The 19,026-nt window shown below is 39.2% G+C and overlaps 2 protein-coding genes across 4 annotated transcripts in view; one reads left to right on the forward strand and one right to left on the reverse strand.

Annotated features, from left to right (window-relative positions):
• Positions 1–19,026, reverse strand: part of LOC146513139 (ras-related protein Rab-26-like) — a 132,037-nt gene that overhangs the window by 18,142 nt on the left and 94,869 nt on the right. The gene's annotated exons all lie outside the window — the stretch shown is intronic.
• LOC146513140 (uncharacterized) lies at positions 7,803–13,215 on the forward strand. 2 transcript variants are annotated; one of them, XM_085171582.1, is made up of 2 exons: positions 7,803–9,665; positions 10,498–13,215. In XM_085171582.1, the coding sequence occupies exons 1-2, from the start codon at positions 8,717–8,719 to the stop codon at positions 10,557–10,559; spliced, it is 1,011 nt and encodes a 336-aa protein (XP_085027708.1). In that variant the 5' UTR covers positions 7,803–8,716; the 3' UTR covers positions 10,560–13,215. The 2 variants fall into 2 exon arrangements, with proteins under 2 accessions (XP_085027708.1, XP_085027707.1); XM_085171581.1 differs by having other exon boundaries at positions 7,803–8,126; positions 8,691–13,215.

The following is a 19,026-nucleotide window of genomic DNA, read 5'->3' on the forward strand; positions in this document are numbered from 1 at the left end:
AGCTCACTTTTGTCCACTATCACCAAAACTAAGTTATTGAGGATAACCTGAACCTCTCTGTTGGTAAGCGCTGCTATTTTTTGCCACTGTTTGCTGCTCTTAGCCTCTATTAGCAACTCTTTTCTGTGGCTGATAAAACATTTTTGGTCATACAGATACAGTCACTTAAAATCATTGATAGGACCACAAAGGTGGAATCCTGACCGATTGCCGACTGACAACAACTTCTCACTCCCAAAGCGTAATATCGGACGTGTTGGGTGCCCGGATGCGTAATATGTTGACGATTTGTCACCTACTAGGTGACAAATCGTCAATCGTCAATATGTTGACGATTTGTCACCTAGTAGGTGACAAATCGTCAACATATTACGCATCCGGGCACCCAACACGTCCTTAAATGACGAGATCGGACAAACAAGGAAACATGAGAACTGTCTGGAATCAATCTACACATGTTCGTTCATTTTACTTAAATCGCTTTGGAAAACACTATTTAACGTCATTAAAGTGCTGGTTTAGGTTAGGGATAAGGTTATGGTTAGGGCTGGAATACATGGCTGAAACGTGTATTACCGCGGGACAGTCATTGTACTGGATTTCACCCATAAAAACAGGCTGCGACTGATGGATGACCGTAATGACGTGGATGATGCAACCATGAGTAGTAACACCACTAAGTGACCATTAGGAAAACCGGCAGTAATGCCTTGTGTATCCACCAGGGGGAGCAGTGTGGCGGTGCATTCATTTACAGGCTTGCTACACTATGTATTTATACACTTTTGATTTGTTCAGGGATTCTTTTTTTATGACAGAATCAGCCTTTCCATAAAATATTAATATAGATATATGTTTGCAGCAAATAAAATGCAGGTTGTGCACACCGAACAAGTTGGACAGAAAGTGATGCTTGCATTGATTATGATTATTGCTGAACTGTGATTCTGAACATGAAATAAAAGCGATTATGCAGAGTATGTTACTATAACTGTTGCTAATACATCTGCAAAATTTTTGACATCTTGTTGAATTTATAACATAGTGTAACTTAAAAATATGTAGGAGTAGTTTGTACTTGGTGGAAAGATCAAGTCACAACGGAAACAGTTTTCGGTGCAGAGCTGCCTTCATGAAAACTGCGACATCTGAACATCAGTCTTTTTTTTAATCTTGTAACTGTGAGTGTATGTACTCTCCTCCTTAAAACAATTCACATAGTAGTACAGACGGCATTTTTTTTTTGGTAGTCTTCTAATGCCCGGTGTTTGTGAAAGCACCACGAGGTTGCTTTGTTTATTTGCACAGATTTCCAAAGACAGGGCCCAACCCCCATAAAAACCCCAAATAGCTGATAAGAGTTACACACCCACGCTCATCTATCAAGTTAACACTGGTCTAATACACTTAGCTTGAAAAACATTCCCCTCCAAGGTAAAAGGGCAAAACTGGAAATGATTTAAAAAGCAGCCAATGTCCAAAGAACAGCTTTGAAACACCTTCATAAACCTGGAGAGAACTTAACAAATGAAAAACTACGTGGAAGTCTGGCCTCTCTTATGAGAAATATAGAGAAATTACGGGTTGCTCAAGACTTTTGCACAATATGAGACTTTAAAGAAATCTAAAGAATAAATGAAAACATTTGTAAGTTGCATCCAAGCAGAAAAAATGATGTGACATGTTTATAATGGAAGGTAGATACACCCCAAGGTAAGAAGTGGGGACACCTATCGGCTGACCTCTTTGTCAGCTGTCTGTAGACAGCAGGGTCACATATCTCATCTGCTGGCAATTAGTAATTGCAATATTGAGAATAAATTGGGAACAGCACCAAGCAGGACAGATGAGATCTGCAAAGAGTGGTGCGCTCAGCCGAACGCATCAGAGCTCCCTGACCTGCTGTCCATCTACACCAAGCGGTGCAAGTCCAAAGCTAGGAAGATTATGATGGACCTCTCCCATCCCAACAATGGACTCTTCTCACTGTTGAGGTCTGGGAAGCGCTTCCACTCCCTTAAGGCCAAAACAGAGAGAATGAGGAGGAGCTTCTTCCCCCAGGCTATTCGGGCCCTGAACCAGGTGTAGGACTGGACTCTCCCACACACATCACTATAAGTCTGGACTCTCACACACATCACATCACCACACGCACCACCACACATTTCCTATAATTCCTATAATTTATAATCTTTATAATCTCTTTCTGCTATTTGCACATTTCTTACTGTAAATTTCTAAGTTAATTTGTAAATTTTGTAGTAACCTGTAAATTGTAAATACTGTAAAACCTTTTTTTCTGCCATTTAATGGTCGGGCATTGCACAGCTACAAGCATTTCACCCCCATGTCATACTGTGTATGGTTGTGTGTGTGTGACAAATAAAATTTGAATTTGATTTAAATTAGCATTTTATGCACATTTCTGTCTGTTAGAGCCCTGACTTCTGTTCAGGAGGTGAGGCTTGAGGTGAGGAGGAAGAGGATGACATTTTCTCCAGATGCCGGTCATGCTGTCTCTCACTTTCTTAGATGATAAAAACACAGGTATGGTCCCTCATATCTCTAACCTGAAGGTGCAGACACAAATTAAAAGTCGCCTACAAAGCACATGAACGCCTATCAGTTCTTTCCTCCTCCACCTCTAGTATACTATATATGTGGGCGATCTCTAGCCGCATATATAGAACATAATTAGATTATGGAGCTGCGATGTCTGTCTTGGCCCATGTATGGTGGCTACATAATTACAAAGTAATCAATGTATATTTATGAGTACATTCAGGTACAGTCAGTCACTGTACAAAGGGGCAAAAGAGTGATATTAGTGACAGAGGCTGAAATGAGAGGCCGTACCAAGGCCCAGTATAAGAGTAATTTTAAACTGTAAACAAATATCAGAATCCGAATACTTTATTGATCCCTAGGAGAAATTATTTTTTGTTACAGTGCGCCATTATAAACAAACATTAACAGAGACAGACAACACACTAACTAAGAATAGCACAATATATACATAAAAGTCACTTATTAATAAATATGGAGCTTGAGCTGAGCATAATAGGTGTGCTTTAGGAGTTTAAAACAAACAAATCCGCTCTTCAGCTTTGACGCTGCCACTTTTAGAAATGTATGTCCCAGCACATTTACATTAAAAAAAAGCTATTTGCATATTTTCTGGAGTGACGTGAAACAATTTCTTCTTGCTGACATTAAAATCAGGAAATGACGTATCCCACTGCATTTTTTAATGTTAGCAATAATATCTCAAATACACTTCCAAGAACTCCTCCAAAAACCCTGCCGACGTGTCCCTGGCTGTCATGCTCACAGTACGGTTTCCTCGAAGGAGTTCCTTTAATCATTTTGCCAGCAAACCTGAAGGGATCAAGCTGCCAAATCTCTCAATTTTCTGCAGCGCAATGCTGTGCACACCTCTGTTGATCCTGTTTCTGTGCTCAGCTGTTGTGAACAAACCTCTCTTGTCAACTTCAAGACAAACATCTTCAGACGTTTTCCCACATTATTTATGAACGCTGTATTTTACAGTACTGGACCTTACATTGTTTGGCAGTTTTCTTATTGAGCAAACTGTTTTGAAAAATTCTCCGCAAGAGTGTTACCAGCGATGTGTGACACAGAAAGTGATATAACCCCAAACATAATAGAAAGAACCAGCTGGGCACAGAGATACCGTTAACATTTCAAGCATCAATAAGCACACATTGACTGAGCAGGAAGCGAGGCAAATATTTTTCATTGCTACTGGATGAAACAGGAAGGAAAAAAAGGTTAGGTGTCTCGCACATGCATTTCCTCCTCCCCCCCTTTGTGTGTATCATCAAGAAACGACTACTCCGAGCAGCAGTAATCCTCGCTCTCGTCTGTAGATTTACAGTGTCCTGTGAGGTTTACATCGCTTCATTACGCCAAGATTAATGTACTGAGCTCTGACCTAGCAGACCCAGCTCCCAACAACGCGCGAACCTGCCAATTACTCACACAGCCTTGAAAGATCACGGCAGTCTGTGGGTGGATTAGGGGGAAGTGAGGGAAGGAACGCTGCTTCTGAAGTGAAGGGATCAAACTTCAAAGGAATCGCTGTCGATGCTGAGCGTTAAGAGTTCCTGCAGTACGTGCAAACATGTACGCTACATGTGTGAAAACACATGTAGCGTACATGTGACGGCTTGTAACACGTGGGCAAGATTTACAGCCTTGATACAGTTTTCAGTTTGACACTTTGTGTACAACTGCAGAGTCTGTACAAAGAGTCATGGGAGACTGGCACTCCCAGGACGCTGTTTGAGGGTTATACTGAATGTCCTGACTGTGGCTTTCACTTTGTGGGCTGCTTAGCATTGGTGTTCAAAAAAAGAAAATGTTACTGCACACCATGCTAAGAAAAAAGGACAGCAGTCGCTAGAAGTCAGCGGATCATGCCAGGGTGTAATTTGAATATTGCAACAGCTTCCTTGAACCTTGTAAATCTCTTCCAAATACAAAACTGTCATCTGGTGTTTCCAAAATTCACCTCGCTCATGACAGACTCATCAAAATACGATGTCACTGTGATTAGCAATTCTGATATTCACAGAAAAGCAGGTATAGATAATTCTCCACAAACATGCCCTATAAACAGCACAGTCTCAGCGGTATGTGAAATACTTATGAACTGCTATCTATAGATTTGTGGTCTTGGACACAAATTTCCGTTGTTTTCATTTTCTCTTACTGGGCGGTTTAATATCTACTGGTTTGTTTCTGATGTCAGACAAAAAAGTTTCGACAGGACAAGAGAGTCTGAATCTGGGGGTTGTGAGAGATTTATGAAGATTTATAAACCGGTACTTTTGAAACGGTGCCGGTGCTTAAACGGTGCTCGAACCGGTGCTTAAAGAATGGAGAACACAAACTTTGTCCAAAAACCTCTCATGTTCAGCTGTTTTTTTTTGTAAAAAGATAACAATGTTAGCCTTTTCTGCAGCTAAGGGGCATATATGGTATCACTCTTGGCTGGAAGCAGTGCTTAAACAATGGAAAAAAACACAAACCTCTCAACTGTTTCCCTCTTTTTCTTTGGTCATTTTAGCCTTTTTGGCCAGGGTGAAGGGAATATCTGCCATCAAACAAGAAGACAGCCGCATGTAGCTACAACGGTGTTTGCTAGTTCACCTTACATGCATTAATGTAATAATGTGGCTAGCTTTATCAACGTGAATTACACACAAACAACATTAAGCTACTCACGCAGAGAAGAACGGCTGCTGCTGCCATCATCATCCGCCATCATTTCTGCTACACTGGCCGGGCTAGGGGCCAGGACTCTCCTCTTCGGGTTTTTGGGGGATGTTGCTCTGGGTCTGATAACAGGCACGACACCCGCAGTAGATGTGCACGGTGTGAGGTCTCGCAGCAAGCTATCAAATACGGTGCATTTCTCGGCTTTTAACAAAATGCTATAGTCGCCAGGTGTTTAATCAGATTCGAGGTGTTACCTCCTTTGACAGTATCACAGTATCATCTTAAAGCACTTGTTGCAGGCTGCTGAATTTGCATATTTTGCTGTGAAGTACAGCCAGACTTTGACCGCTTCGCCTTGGGCATTTTTAATCTGTAGCTCTGCTCTAAAACAACGTACGTACCTGGACCCGCCTACTACACTTGCAAAGGTAAAATGATTGGCTAGAATCCAAAGTGTATGACATCTCAAGAAAAAAAAGCACCGAAATGTGCGCTGCTTTTCGGTCTGGTTACTACCGTTTATGACAGAACCGGTTCTGTCATAAACGGTACCCATCCCTACTTTTGACAGGAAGTAAGCCCTGACAAAACCAGGCTCAGGGAGGAGTAGCCATCTGGGCAGATGCCCTGCCTACTACAGATACCTTACTGACCACTTAAGGACCCAGCACACAATATATTCCTCCACGCATGACTTTTCAATTTTATTTTGGTAGTCTGAACATTTGATTTGGGACATGCAAAAATAACACATCTTCCTTTGTTATTTAGCACTTTTAGCAAGTAGAGTGTTGTCATGTGCTCTCTCTTCACTATTGTGACTGGTAAACGGTCAAAAATTTGGCTCTTCCATGGCAAACAAAAAATGCCATCTGAATTCTCATGGGACTTTATTATGTTATTTTCAGCTGTTTCCTTTCTAGACTAAGGCAGGGGTGGGCAATTCCAGGCCCCGAGGGCCAGTGTCCCTGCAGGTTTTAGATCTCACCTTGGGTCAACACACCTGAATCACATGATTAGTTCGTTACCAGGCCTCTGGAGAACTTCAGGACATGTTGAGGAGCTAATTTAGCCATTTAAATCAGCTGTGTTGGATCAAGGACACATCTAAAACCTGCAGGGACACCGGCCCTCGAGGCCTGGAGTTGCCCACCCCTGGACTAAGGTGTTACTTAGTAAAGCTATACTGATGTAATCCCAGTAGATGATATGTTGCTATTCCTGTGTTCAATTCTAAACACTCAAATCTGATCTTGGACCTGCTGCTTCTAATGTCTGACAAGAATTCATTTTTAACTGTGACAAATCTGTCGATCTGATGCACTCCCATCCTTCACCTCTACTGCAGCTCTTTTAGTGTTTCATCTATGTGTCACACTCCTCATCTCCTCTACTCTCACTTCTTTACTTCTTCTCCACTCCTGTCCTGCTCATAAAAAGCAGGCAATGAAATTTGTCAGTGTGTAATGATCAGATGCTAAGCAGATTATATGTCAGCATCAGCTTATTTGAACACATCGACACATCAGTGACGTACTGATCCACCCCATAAGGGATAAATGTGCCATGTGCCATCTTACAGATGATTTACATTAATATAATGATCAGGTCTAACTTGGAAGTCCATGCATTGTTGTAATAAGAATATTTCCAAACCAATCACAGAGCCATCTTCACCACCCTCACTATCTCGCAGCAACAGGAGATAGTGAGGGTGGTGAAGATTGCTCCACCTTCTCGTGGCCTCTGGTGCACCTTATGCTATCTGAAGCCTGGTTAACAATTTGTTAACTATTGTTTTTTGTGTTTGCATGCCAAAAACTATAACTCTGATGACTTGTTTGGTAGCTTTCTCCTGCACTGTGTAGGCAGAAGAATATATAAACTATTTAATATTAAGAATTTTTTTTTCTTAATTCCTTATTTTTTATTAAAATAATTAGTCATGTAATAAAATAAATTCTGCATATTCATGAAATCATATTGGACAGATTAGTAAGTAACATTAAAAGTAACATTAACCTAAGTAAGTAACCTAATGTTATCAACTGTATATAACACAGACGTGCATTAACTAAAGTTAAGATGTGATTCAATGCATCTTTAATGAGGCATAGTAAAACTAATGGCAATTGTCAGGATACTCACAAATGTCACAAATGTCAAAAAGTAACAATGTTTCCTCTTTGGTATTTTGTGGTCTAGAACAAAGAGAGAGACGAGCTAACTGAGTAATATTACCAGGATTTGAGCATCCACTGCTTGAGTGGTTAAAAATGTCCTTGGCAGCAGCTCCAGGGTTTATCAAGCAGAGATGATTTAAACTCTTGAAATCAAACACCAAAAACCATTGAGAGTGCTTATTTTTGAATATGGTTCTCTATATGGGCCACTATGAGGGAAGCTTTCAAAATGGAAAAGCATCAGTGTTCGCCAAAGACTTTGTATTCTTTTTACATATCTTATATATATTCCACACACACACAGTGGAAAAACTCTTTGGTTAAAGATGCTGTAATTATGAAAATAACAGTAAGTCGTATAATTACGATTTCTAGTCTAGTCTCTAGTATACTGCCATGGTTAGCTTCTTAGCTTAAATACCTTTCATGTAAACAACTAGACACTGAGAGATGTTGCTCTTACTCCACGCTATTATGAAAGCAGCTGCTCATCAACCCTGACTGGAGTGTGTTTGAGTGCACATGTGTTATTGTGTGTGAAATGAGGACCTGTGTGTGAAATGTGGGTTTCTGGGCGTTAGTTTGGGGAAGCTGTGGTCAGATTTAGGGGAGGTAACACCCATTGAGCTTTATAAAGACAGGAGAGTGAAATAGATTAGCCCAGGCTGAACGACAACAGCGATCTAAGCAACACCGGAGGTAAACAACATCTTACATTTCATGCTTTGCATTGGATCTCTTTTAGTTAAGCTGTAAGTACATTGTAAACATACCGTTGTCATTCATTTCCCAAGAGCTGCAGTACGTTAAACTTAACTTCATTTACTAACTTAAGCAATCAGCTTTTATCGGTGAATGTGATGTTTAGTAATTTAATTGCATACTGATGTGGAAAGAAGTAGTTGTTTTGTTTTGTTTTTCAAAGTAGAGGCTAAAGAAACTAATGGTGAAACTCATAAGTAATAAGGTTTGCGTTTAACTGAAGCCAGTTGGTGAACTGAAGGAGACATTTCATTTTCTATGTGATTGCAATGTTAAGGCCAATAAAACAGAAGTGTTTCAGCAATTAACTGTCAACAGGGAGATTCACACAGCATATGAGTGTTGACATAGTAGCCACAGTGTCTGTTGAGAAAAGAAATCTGTTGTGAAACACAAATTTGAGAAGTCAAGACGGGCATCTGCTCTTCCTCTTTTTAACCTTGAAACATCCTAAGTGCCCCCACCCTCTCTCTCTATATATATGTGTGTTTTTCTTCACAGGCTTATCTGTACACTAATGTCCCAAGATGAACAAGACAAAATACCCCAATGCTTGTAATGGCACTGCTACTCCAGCACTTGCCAATGGTATTGATGAGTGGGGCCAGATGAGTCAAAATGTGGCCATAGGGAATCAGGTGATCCTCAGAAAGAAAACCAGAGGGCTCAAAGAGAGGTCACCACACAGCCTGGAGCCCAGCAGAGCGCGTCCTTTGTCAGCAGTGTCCACCTCTAACGTGACAACAAACAAGACCAAGAAGGAACCACAGCCTTCTGAGCGTAGCGCATCGCTCCCGCAAACCCCTGTAGCATCTTGCGATCCAGTGAAACGCTACTCCTGCCCCCCCATGGGGATCTCACCATCACCAAGTCACTCCTCATCTTCCTCCACCTCTTCCACCACCTCATCCTGCTCCTCCCCTCCTCCAGTTAAGACATCGTTTATCATCGGCCACGACCCTCTAGGCTGGAAGTTGCATCCCAAGTCCAGCTCGCTCAACCCCCGAGCTCGTGCTAACAGGCTCTCCCTGCAGATTCCCCTCCCCACAATCCCTGATGTTAACCCTCTGAAACCAGAGCCGTTACCTAAAACCAAACCCGCCCTTAAACCCAAACCCTCACGACGACGGCACTCTGACTCAGAAGCCTTCCTCCAATCTCAGAGGATCCAAATGCCCGCGGTGACGCTGGATGAACTCTGCGCTGTGCATCTTCGCCCGCTTGCCCTTTCAGATGAGTCTGACGATGTGTTCAGTGAGGGGAATGAAAAAGACCCCAGGGCGACCTCTCACAAAATACCGCCACCCGTTCCGGAAAAAACAGCCATGGCTAGACAAATAGCACAACTTATTGCTTATTCACGCCTGGGCTGTAAAAGCGACAAAGATGAAAACATTTATACCAGGATCATAAAGCCAAAACGTAAACATTCACATCAGAGTGTGGACCACAACAGAATACATGCTACAAAAAATGGCAAGTGCTCAAAGAAAATCTCACAATAATCATGCTTATTATGTGTTAAAGGGACAACTCATTAACTTTATAGTAGACTGTCACGGACTTGTGACAGTGACAGAGCAACAATTCTAATATTCTGGTACAGGCATAACTTTACATCCAGACTAAACTCGTTCCTTCTGCGTGTCATATGCATGAATAGTAACTTTATCAATATAGAGTTTACATATTAATTGTATGAACCAGTGGGAAGTAATTTGGTGCTATGGGTCGTAATGACGACTGGAACAGTGTTGGTAGCAGTTTGCTTTTCTTCACCTGCACTGGAACGTTTAATTCCAGCTAATAATTTAAGAAAATGGTATTAGTGTAGTGGAAATACAGTGATTACTTGCGCATAAACATTATATCAAAATCTAGAAACGCTGATCCAACATTGCAACAGCATATGTTTTAGAGAAACTAATGAAAAGTATGGATTTGCAGAGATAGCAACAAAGTTAGCTTTGGTGTTGGAGCCTTGACGCAGTAGCTTTATTTTACAGTGCAACGAAGTAGGGTTAATCCTATCCCTGCCCCATTTAAAGTTTCAATTTTGTTTACTGAATAGTTTTAGGATTTGTTTGGCTTTTTGCCTGATTAAGGTCTAGAGCCAAAAACGTATGCACGTTCATCAAAGTGAATTTGTTACCTCTGAACACGACACATGGCATTGCCCTTGCAGAGGTTCTAAGTGCAGATATCTGAGTATCTTGATTTACTTTTGATTGATTTCCTTATGAGGTGCTGAGATGACACGCAAGCATTTAAGTGGAAATCGATAGTAACATCATCCCCTGTTTTTCAGGCATGCAGCAACTTCACATCAGCTGCGACAGTGAGAGGTCCACCCCACGCTTCCCGGGCTGAGAGATCTAAGAGATAGGAACTGAAAAGAGCTCTAATCATTGACTCCACGTCCCATCTATTCTGAATAGAGTAGAATAATTCTTCCTCTCTGTTGAGGAGACTTTTAATTTGTTCTTTTTATCAATTTATGGGGATGCAGTAATAGCTGTATTGGAAAAAAGAAGGTGTGCAGATGATGAAATTACTGCAGCTTATAATTACATAAGCATTACTTACTCTGTGTGAATTTATCTATGTAGGCAAGGTGCAATGACAAAGGATAGGGCTAGCTAAACAGGAAATGAGCTGTTCCAGCTGGAGATGTACATACAATTGTATTGCTCATTTTAGCTTCTCAAGTGATGACTTATTAATTGAGCTTTTAAGAATACCTGTACATGCAATATCTTTATAAATTAAAAGAAATTATTGGCTGATCATGTGGTCTGATGTTTTTGACACTAAACATGAATTTCACCTGCTGTCCTTCCCTTCAGCCTCAGCATATCTTTAATAATATAAAGCACACAAACCTCAGTCTGTTTACAAGCAGACACCCTCACAATGTGAATGTGATGCAGCTAAGAATCGGTCTTCCTTTTCACTGTGCTTTAGCTGGCTGATGTGTATTTAATGCAAGTCCAGCATGCAGCAGCTTATTGAGAAGTTTCAGGAAAGTAGAAGTGAAAAGTAACGATAAATGCACTCTGTTTAAATGAGAGTATCTAAAAGAAAATTCATTATTGACATTTCTGCTAAACTCCTTGAAATACAGCTGAAAGACTGCATTTTGACCACGTCTTGATTGATTTAAAATCCACTGTGGTGGTGTACCGAGGCAAAATTACAAAATATGACTCACTGTTGAGTCACTAAATGAGGTGCATTGTTGTAGGTGGAGGAGGGTACAGACTAAGAATAAGACTGGTAGCAAATAGCGTCTATGGCATTTGAAACAGCTGACTACGTAAAATGACAACTGAATGCCTGAACCTTCTCACCTTTTGTTACCACGGCTTGTTTGAAACCTAATTAGTGTTTACAGTATTCACATCATCAAATCATGACAGCCTGTATATAATAGATGGATGCAGGTGCAGTCAAATGGTAAGTGGCCTGTATTTGTATAGCACTTTACTCAGTCCCTAAGGAGCCCAAAGCGCTTTACACTACATTCAGTCATCCACCCATTCACAGACACATTCACACACTAGGATGTGTGTGAATCACATTCACACACATCCCAGTGTCCCAGGGATTAACTCTACAGCCCAACCAACATATTAGCAACATAATAGTAATTATCTATTTCCTGACATATTGGTAACGCCTGCAATTGAGTGAAATAGTGGAATGACTAAATAGTGAAAAGCAGATACACCCCAGGAGAACGAGGGTGTACTTCTAGTGGCTGGGAACTGGCTGACAACCAGTTGGGAGTAGATATTCTGAGTGGTTGTATCTGTATAATTGCACATAACAGAGGAGCCACCCTTCAACTGTGTTGTAAGTGTTGATGTTGCATAGTTTGTTTACTATGAGGGCACACTGCAATTTCCGTGTAGGCAACTTCTGCTTGGAAAACCACAAATACAAAAACCAGCTGATCCAGGCAGAGTTGGCCTGTTGTGACATTAAAAATGTCAGTAATTTTAAATTTCCACTTATATATATTAAACTACTTATAGCAAGTGTCGTTTATGTTTTGTGTGCCTGAACAAAAATATTGGCTGATATATTGGATTTTTTAATCACACACCCCCAGCATGGCTTCATCTATCCATTTATCTTCTACCTCCCCCAGCTTATCCGGGGGAACACCAAGGTGTTCCCAGGCCATAAATCCAGGACCTCCTCCTGGTGGGACATGCCCGGAACACCTCACACAGGAGGCGCCCAGGAAGCATCCTTATGAGATGCCCGAACCACCTCAACTGGCTCTGTTTGATGTGGAGGAGCAGCGACCCTACTCTGAGCCCCTGCTGGATGGCTGAACTTCTCAGCCTATCTCTACGGGAGAGGCCAGCCACCATTCAGAGGAACCACATTTATGCTTCTTGTATCCACAATCTCGTTCATTTGGTCACTACCCACTGCTCGTGACCATAGGTGAGGGTAGGGGCGTAGATCGACCGGTAAACTGAGAGCTTTGCTTTTACACTCAGCTCTCTCTTCACCACGATGGACTGGTACAGCATCTGTATCACTGCAGCCACAGTGTCTGTCGATCTCCTGCTCCCTTCTCCCGTCACTTGTGAACAAGACCCCGAGATACTTAAACTCCTCCATTTGGGAGGAGGCCATCACTCGATGAAGCCAACAAAACTACATCATCTGCGAAAAGCAGAGATGAGATTCTGAGACCATCCAAGTGAAAGCTTGGAAAGCACTTGGCTATGCCTAGAAATTCTCTCCATAACAATTATGAAGAGAATCGGCGTCAACCACCAGGAACGAGTCTGACTTATTGCGGACGAAGCTCTTACAACGGTTGTATAAGGATCAGTATGGGCATCAGTCTTAAAACCCTTATATCTGTTGGGCTCTAATTAACTCACTTTGGAAGTGGTCATTCACAAGAACCGCACCGTTTAGGCTCAAACATGTTGGTATGGTTTTTTTAATGGGAAAGTTGGTGATCTTAGCCAGAATCAACACTTTTCTGAAACTTTATTAAAATTAACCCTCTGGCCTTGTTAAAAATCACTACCCTTTCAGCTTGTTCGTGGCCAAAAATGGCCACCCCTTGTTTACGTTTACAAAATGCTATAAAATTCATATATATTAAGAAAAATTCCCACTTTTTTTGACATGATTTTTTAGATTAGTACCAGTGCTGTTCATGAAAATCAAAATTTCATTCAAATTCATAATTTTAACCCTTTAAATACCAGTTAGATCACATAATCCTAGGAACTCATAAATGGAAAAAATCACAAAACCCCAATTTTTTTCCAAATAAAACATGCCATCTGATTTACTTTCTAACCATGATGGAGGTTAGATGCATAGCAATAATTAACAGTATCAATGACTTTTATACATCTTTGTTTTTTTGTGCAGTGACAGAAAAACATAAAAACTTCCTCTCAGCTTGTTCGTGGCCAAAAATGGCCACCCCTTGTTTACGTTTACAAAATGCTATAAAATTCATATATATTAAGAAAAATTCCCACTTTTTTTGACATGATTTTTTAGATTAGTACCAGTGCTGTTCATGAAAATCAAAATTTCATTCAAATTCATAATTTTAACCCTTTAAATACCAGTTAGATCACATAATCCTAGGAACTCATAAATGGAAAAAATCACAAAACCCCAATTTTTTTCCAAATAAAACATGCCATCTGATTTACTTTCTAACCATGATGGAGGTTAGATGCATAGCAATAATTAACAGTATCAATGACTTTTATACATCTTTGTTTTTTTGTGCAGTGACAGAAAAACATAAAAACTTCCTCTCAGCTTGTTCGTGGCCAAAAATGGCCACCCCCTGTTTACATTTACAAAATGCTATAAAATTCATATATATTAAGAAAAATTTCCACTTTTTTTGACATGATTTTTTAGATTAGTACCAGTGCTGTTCATCAAGACCAAAATTTCATTCAAATTCATAATTTTAACCCTTTAAATACCAGTTAAATCAAATAATCCTAGGAACTCATAAATGGAAAAAATCACAAAACCCCAATTTTTTTCCAAATAAAACATGCCATCTGATTTACTTTCTAACCATGATGGAGGTTAGATGCATAGCAATAATTAACAGTATCAATGACTTTTATACATCTTTGTTTTTTTGTGCAGTGACAGAAAAACATAAAAACTTCCTCTCAGCTTGTTCGTGGCCAAAAATGGCCACCCCCTGTTTACATTTACAAAATGCTATAAAATTCATATATATTAAGAAAAATTTCCACTTTTTTTGACATGATTTTTTAGATTAGTACCAGTGCTGTTCATCAAGACCAAAATTTCATTCAAATTCATAATTTTAACCCTTTAAATACCAGTTAAATCAAATAATCCTAGGAACTCATAAATGGAAAAAAATCACAAAACCCCAATTTTTTTCCAAATAAAACATGCCATCTGATTTACTTTCTAACCATGGTGGAGGTTAGATGTATAACAATAATTAAAAGTATCAATGAGTTTTATGCATCTTTGTTTTTTTGTGCAGTGACAGAAAAACATAAAAACTTCCAAAAATGGCCACCCCCTGTTTACATTTACAAAATGCTATAAAATTCATATATATTAAGAAAAAGTTCCCCTTTTTTTGACATGATTTTTTTAGATTAGTATCAGCGCTGTTCATCAAGACCAAAATTTAATTCAAATCCTGACTTTTAACCCTTTAAATCACAGTTAAATTACATAATTTTAATGATTTACAAAGGGATAAAAGCATAAAATCCCCATTTTTTTCCTAAATAATACATGCAAACTGATTTATTTTCTAACCATGATGGAGGTTAGATGCATAGCAATAATTAAAAGTATCAATGAGTTTTATGTATCTTTGGTTTTTTGTGCAGTGACAGAAAAAAAAAAAAAAAATCCCTCTAATTTTGTTTGTGGCCAAAAATGGCCACCCATGTTTACGTTTTCAAAATACTATAAAATTCATATATATTAAAACATTTTTCTACTTTCATTGACTTGATGTTTTAGATTAGTATCAGTGCTGTTCATCAAGACCAAAATTTAATTCAAATCCAGACTTTTAACCCTTTAAATACCAGTTAAATTACATAATTTTAATGATTTACAAAGGGATAAAGGGATAAAGGGATAAAAGCATAAAATCCCCATTTTTTTCCTAAATAATACATGCAAACTGATTTATTTTCTAACCATGATGGAGGTTAGATGCATAGCAATAATTAAAAGTATCAATGAGTTTTATGTATCTTTGGTTTTTTGTGCTGTGACAGAAAAACAAAAAAAAACTCTCATTTTGTTCGTGGCCAAAAATGGCCACCCATGTTTACGTTTTCAAAATACTATAAAATTCATATATATTAAAACATTTTTCTACTTTCATTGACTTGATGTTTTAGATTAGTATCAGTGCTGTTCATCAAGACCAAAATTTAATTCAAATCCAGACTTTTAACCCTTTAAATACCAGTTAAATTACATAATTTTAATGATTTACAAAGGGATAAAGGGATAAAGGGATAAAAGCATAAAATCCCCATTTTTTTCCTAAATAATACATGCAAACTGATTTATTTTCTAACCATGATGGACGTTAGATGCATAGCAATAATTAAAAGTATCAATGAGTTTTATGTATCTTTGGTTTTTTGTGCAGTGACAGAAAAACAAAAAAAATCCCTCTCATTTTGTTCGTGGCCAAAAATGACCACCCATGTTTACGTTTTCAAAATACTATAAAATTCATATATATTAAAACATTTTTCTACTTTCATTGACTTGATTTTTTAAATTAGCACCAGTCCTAGTCATGAAAACCAAAATATAATTCAAATTTAGATATTATACGCTTTGAACTGGGTGTGGTTCCCAATCAGCCAGAGTTCACACCCAGTTTCACACCTTGGCTCAGGCGATTAGAGGATCATCAGGGGGTCCCTTTGTCCCTCTTGGGGTGGGGGGGACACTCCCACCTTCTTGCCATATTGCCAGAATAAATGGTCTGGAAGCTGTTAGGTTGACTTACAGCAGTAGCAACGTCTGCACCTGCATAAACTCCAGGACACGTTTACAAACAGTGTTTGTTGTTGTTTGCGCTGCAGCTGCAGGTTTGAACTGTGCAAAATGTCCTGTGATTGGGTTTTTTTTTGTTTTTGTTTTTGTTTCTAGAGTTAATATTTTGGGTATGGTCTCTTTTTATGAAAAATACAAGAGTAAAAGTGCTTTTCACATGTGCTTCAAAGCTAAGTTTGACTGGGAACCTCAAAGCTCAATATCCTGCATCCACAGGAATTCACTGCAGCCTATGTAATGTTTGATGCGTCATTATTTATTCCAGTCTATCTTGCAAATACATGTTTGTGCTGCAATGTCATGCACAAACACAAACTATCAGATCCTTAAGACCAAACCTATGTCAAAATTGTTTCATTATATTGGTCCATTGGAGTGTGGTAACCCATCAACCCCACCTAGTGGAAACCAAGAATATTACATGAAATTGCTTGCTTGGCAGAAAATGGGCCAAGGATGTCATGTGGTAGAAAAAATGAAAAACTACAATTTTCATGTGTTGAGTTTAGAATGAAAGCAATTTTACCTAAATTGCATGCTATAGTACTGCCAGTAACAAGGAATCAAAAAAGGTGGTTATAATGGGTTTCAATTGGCCAAAAATGGCCACGATCAGTAAAACAGGAACAAATTGGTGTATAGTGAATATTATTGACATTATTAAGTTGAAATGTTGAAAATTAAAAATTTTTAAAAAAATGCACACCTTTGGAAAGTTTCATTCCATTTGCATTAACAGAACAAAAATGGTTGAAAACCGAATAAAGAAAGTGGCCAAAAATGGCCAGATAGAGACCAGAGGGTTAAGCTCTTTTTAACCCTGAAGAACCCATGGGGTCAAATTTGACCCCATGGTTTCCCTAGAAAACCAATGGGGTCGGCTCTGACCCCATGGGTTCTCCAGGGTTAAAAATGCTAAAAAATGAAGACACCAGTAGCAAGCTTTAAAACAGACTGATGCTATTAATGATAACACAGAAACTGCTTTTCACATGAAATATCTGTTAATACTTCAGCAAAATCCACAGCAAAGAAATCTTTAAGTTTACTTTTGTAAGTGAAATATTTTTTAAAAAACGCAGACAGAGTTTAGATGGAGTCTAATAGAATTGCGTGAATCTGGGTTTGGTCCACTGAGATGAGCTGCTGGGTTTGGAGCAAAGAGGAGAGAAAACTCCAGTGCAGGCTGAAAGCAACGCTGCAGGCAGGTGAGCAATGAGACTGCAGAATACCACATTCACAGAAAAACACACAGCAAATCTGAACCTGCTGCAAGCTTTTTCTCAGTTTGTAGTTTTTCAGAAACTCCACATATTTCTCCTGGATACAGTTAAAAGTAAACCTGTTTCTGAGAAAATGGTCCACAGCACTACGCAGACCATGATCACTTGAATTGACTCACAGTGATTCCAATTCCATTTACTAAAGTCTCAGTTACACCAGAGTAATAATAGAATGGCAGCCTGCTTTTTTATAATACGGTAAATTAAATAAATAAAACAATTTTGATAATTACCAGTAACTTAGGGCAGCTTTGACATAAACTTCACACTAGGTGGTGGTCTAATAAATTTGTTAAGCAGTTTTCCTTAGTGTGACTGTAGCCTTACACGGGCACAGCCGTAAGAACAAAGTCTGCCACTGACATATTTAATGGAAAAGGTTTTTTACACATTTGTGTTTGTGAATGAGGCTCAGTGTTCTTACCCTGCTAAATAAAGTGAACTGAAAGTCTTGAGGTGGAATGAACCTCTGACTTAAGGTTTCACTTAAACTGAGTGAAAAATAACTGAAACTTTAAGAGTAACAAATAACAAAAGTCCCAGGAGCCTAAATGAGATGGCAAGGAGAAACTGAAAAAAAAAATGGACTAGGCAGAGAGGAAGCAATCTTTTCACCCCCTCAGAGTAAAGAGAGCTATAGAAGCATAGCACACTGACACGTATTAGCCTGCTGGCACTGTGTGTGTCTGTGTGTGTTTGGGGCATCGGTGTGTTAAAGTGTACATGTTTGCTTGGATTCAGCTCATGTGTGAGTGGTACAAAACCTATTGTTGGTTCCAAAGCAGTACAAATTAAATCATGAAAACTACAATGTTAGAAGTAATAAAAACAGCTGTTCAGTCGTCCAGGTTGCATCTTTTTATGGAATTTAAATTAAGCACTCAACACAAGATATTTGTGTAAATCGATGTCTATTAAAGCCCATTATGACACGTCACTGCATTAAATGTCCATTAAGCCCAGCTGTTTCACAGGATACAGACATACAGTGGGGCAAAAAAGTATTTAGTCAGCCACCGATTGTGCAAGTTCCCCCAATTAAAATGATGACAGAGGTCAGTAATTTGCACCAGAGGTACACTTCAACTGTGAGAGACAGAATGTGAAAAAAAAATCCATGAATTCACATGGTAGGATTTGTAAAGAATTTATTCGTAAATCAGGGTGGAAAATAAGTATTTGGTCACCTCAAACAAGGAAAATCCCTGGCTCTCACAGACCTGTAACATCTTCTGTAAGAAGCTTTTCTGTCCCCCACTCGTTACCTGTATGAATGGCACCTGTTTGACCTCATCATCTGTATAAAAGACACCTGTCCACAGCCTCAACCACTCAAACTCCAAACTCCGCCATGGCCAAGACCAAAGAGCTTTCGAAGGACACCAGGAAAAGAATTGTAGACCTGCACCAGACTGGGAAGAGTGAATCTACAATAGGCAAGCAGCTTGGTGTGAAAAAAT

Source organism: Neolamprologus multifasciatus, chromosome 8 (assembly GCF_963576455.1).
Source record: "Neolamprologus multifasciatus chromosome 8, fNeoMul1.2, whole genome shotgun sequence".
Taxonomy (NCBI): Eukaryota; Metazoa; Chordata; class Actinopteri; order Cichliformes; family Cichlidae; genus Neolamprologus; species Neolamprologus multifasciatus.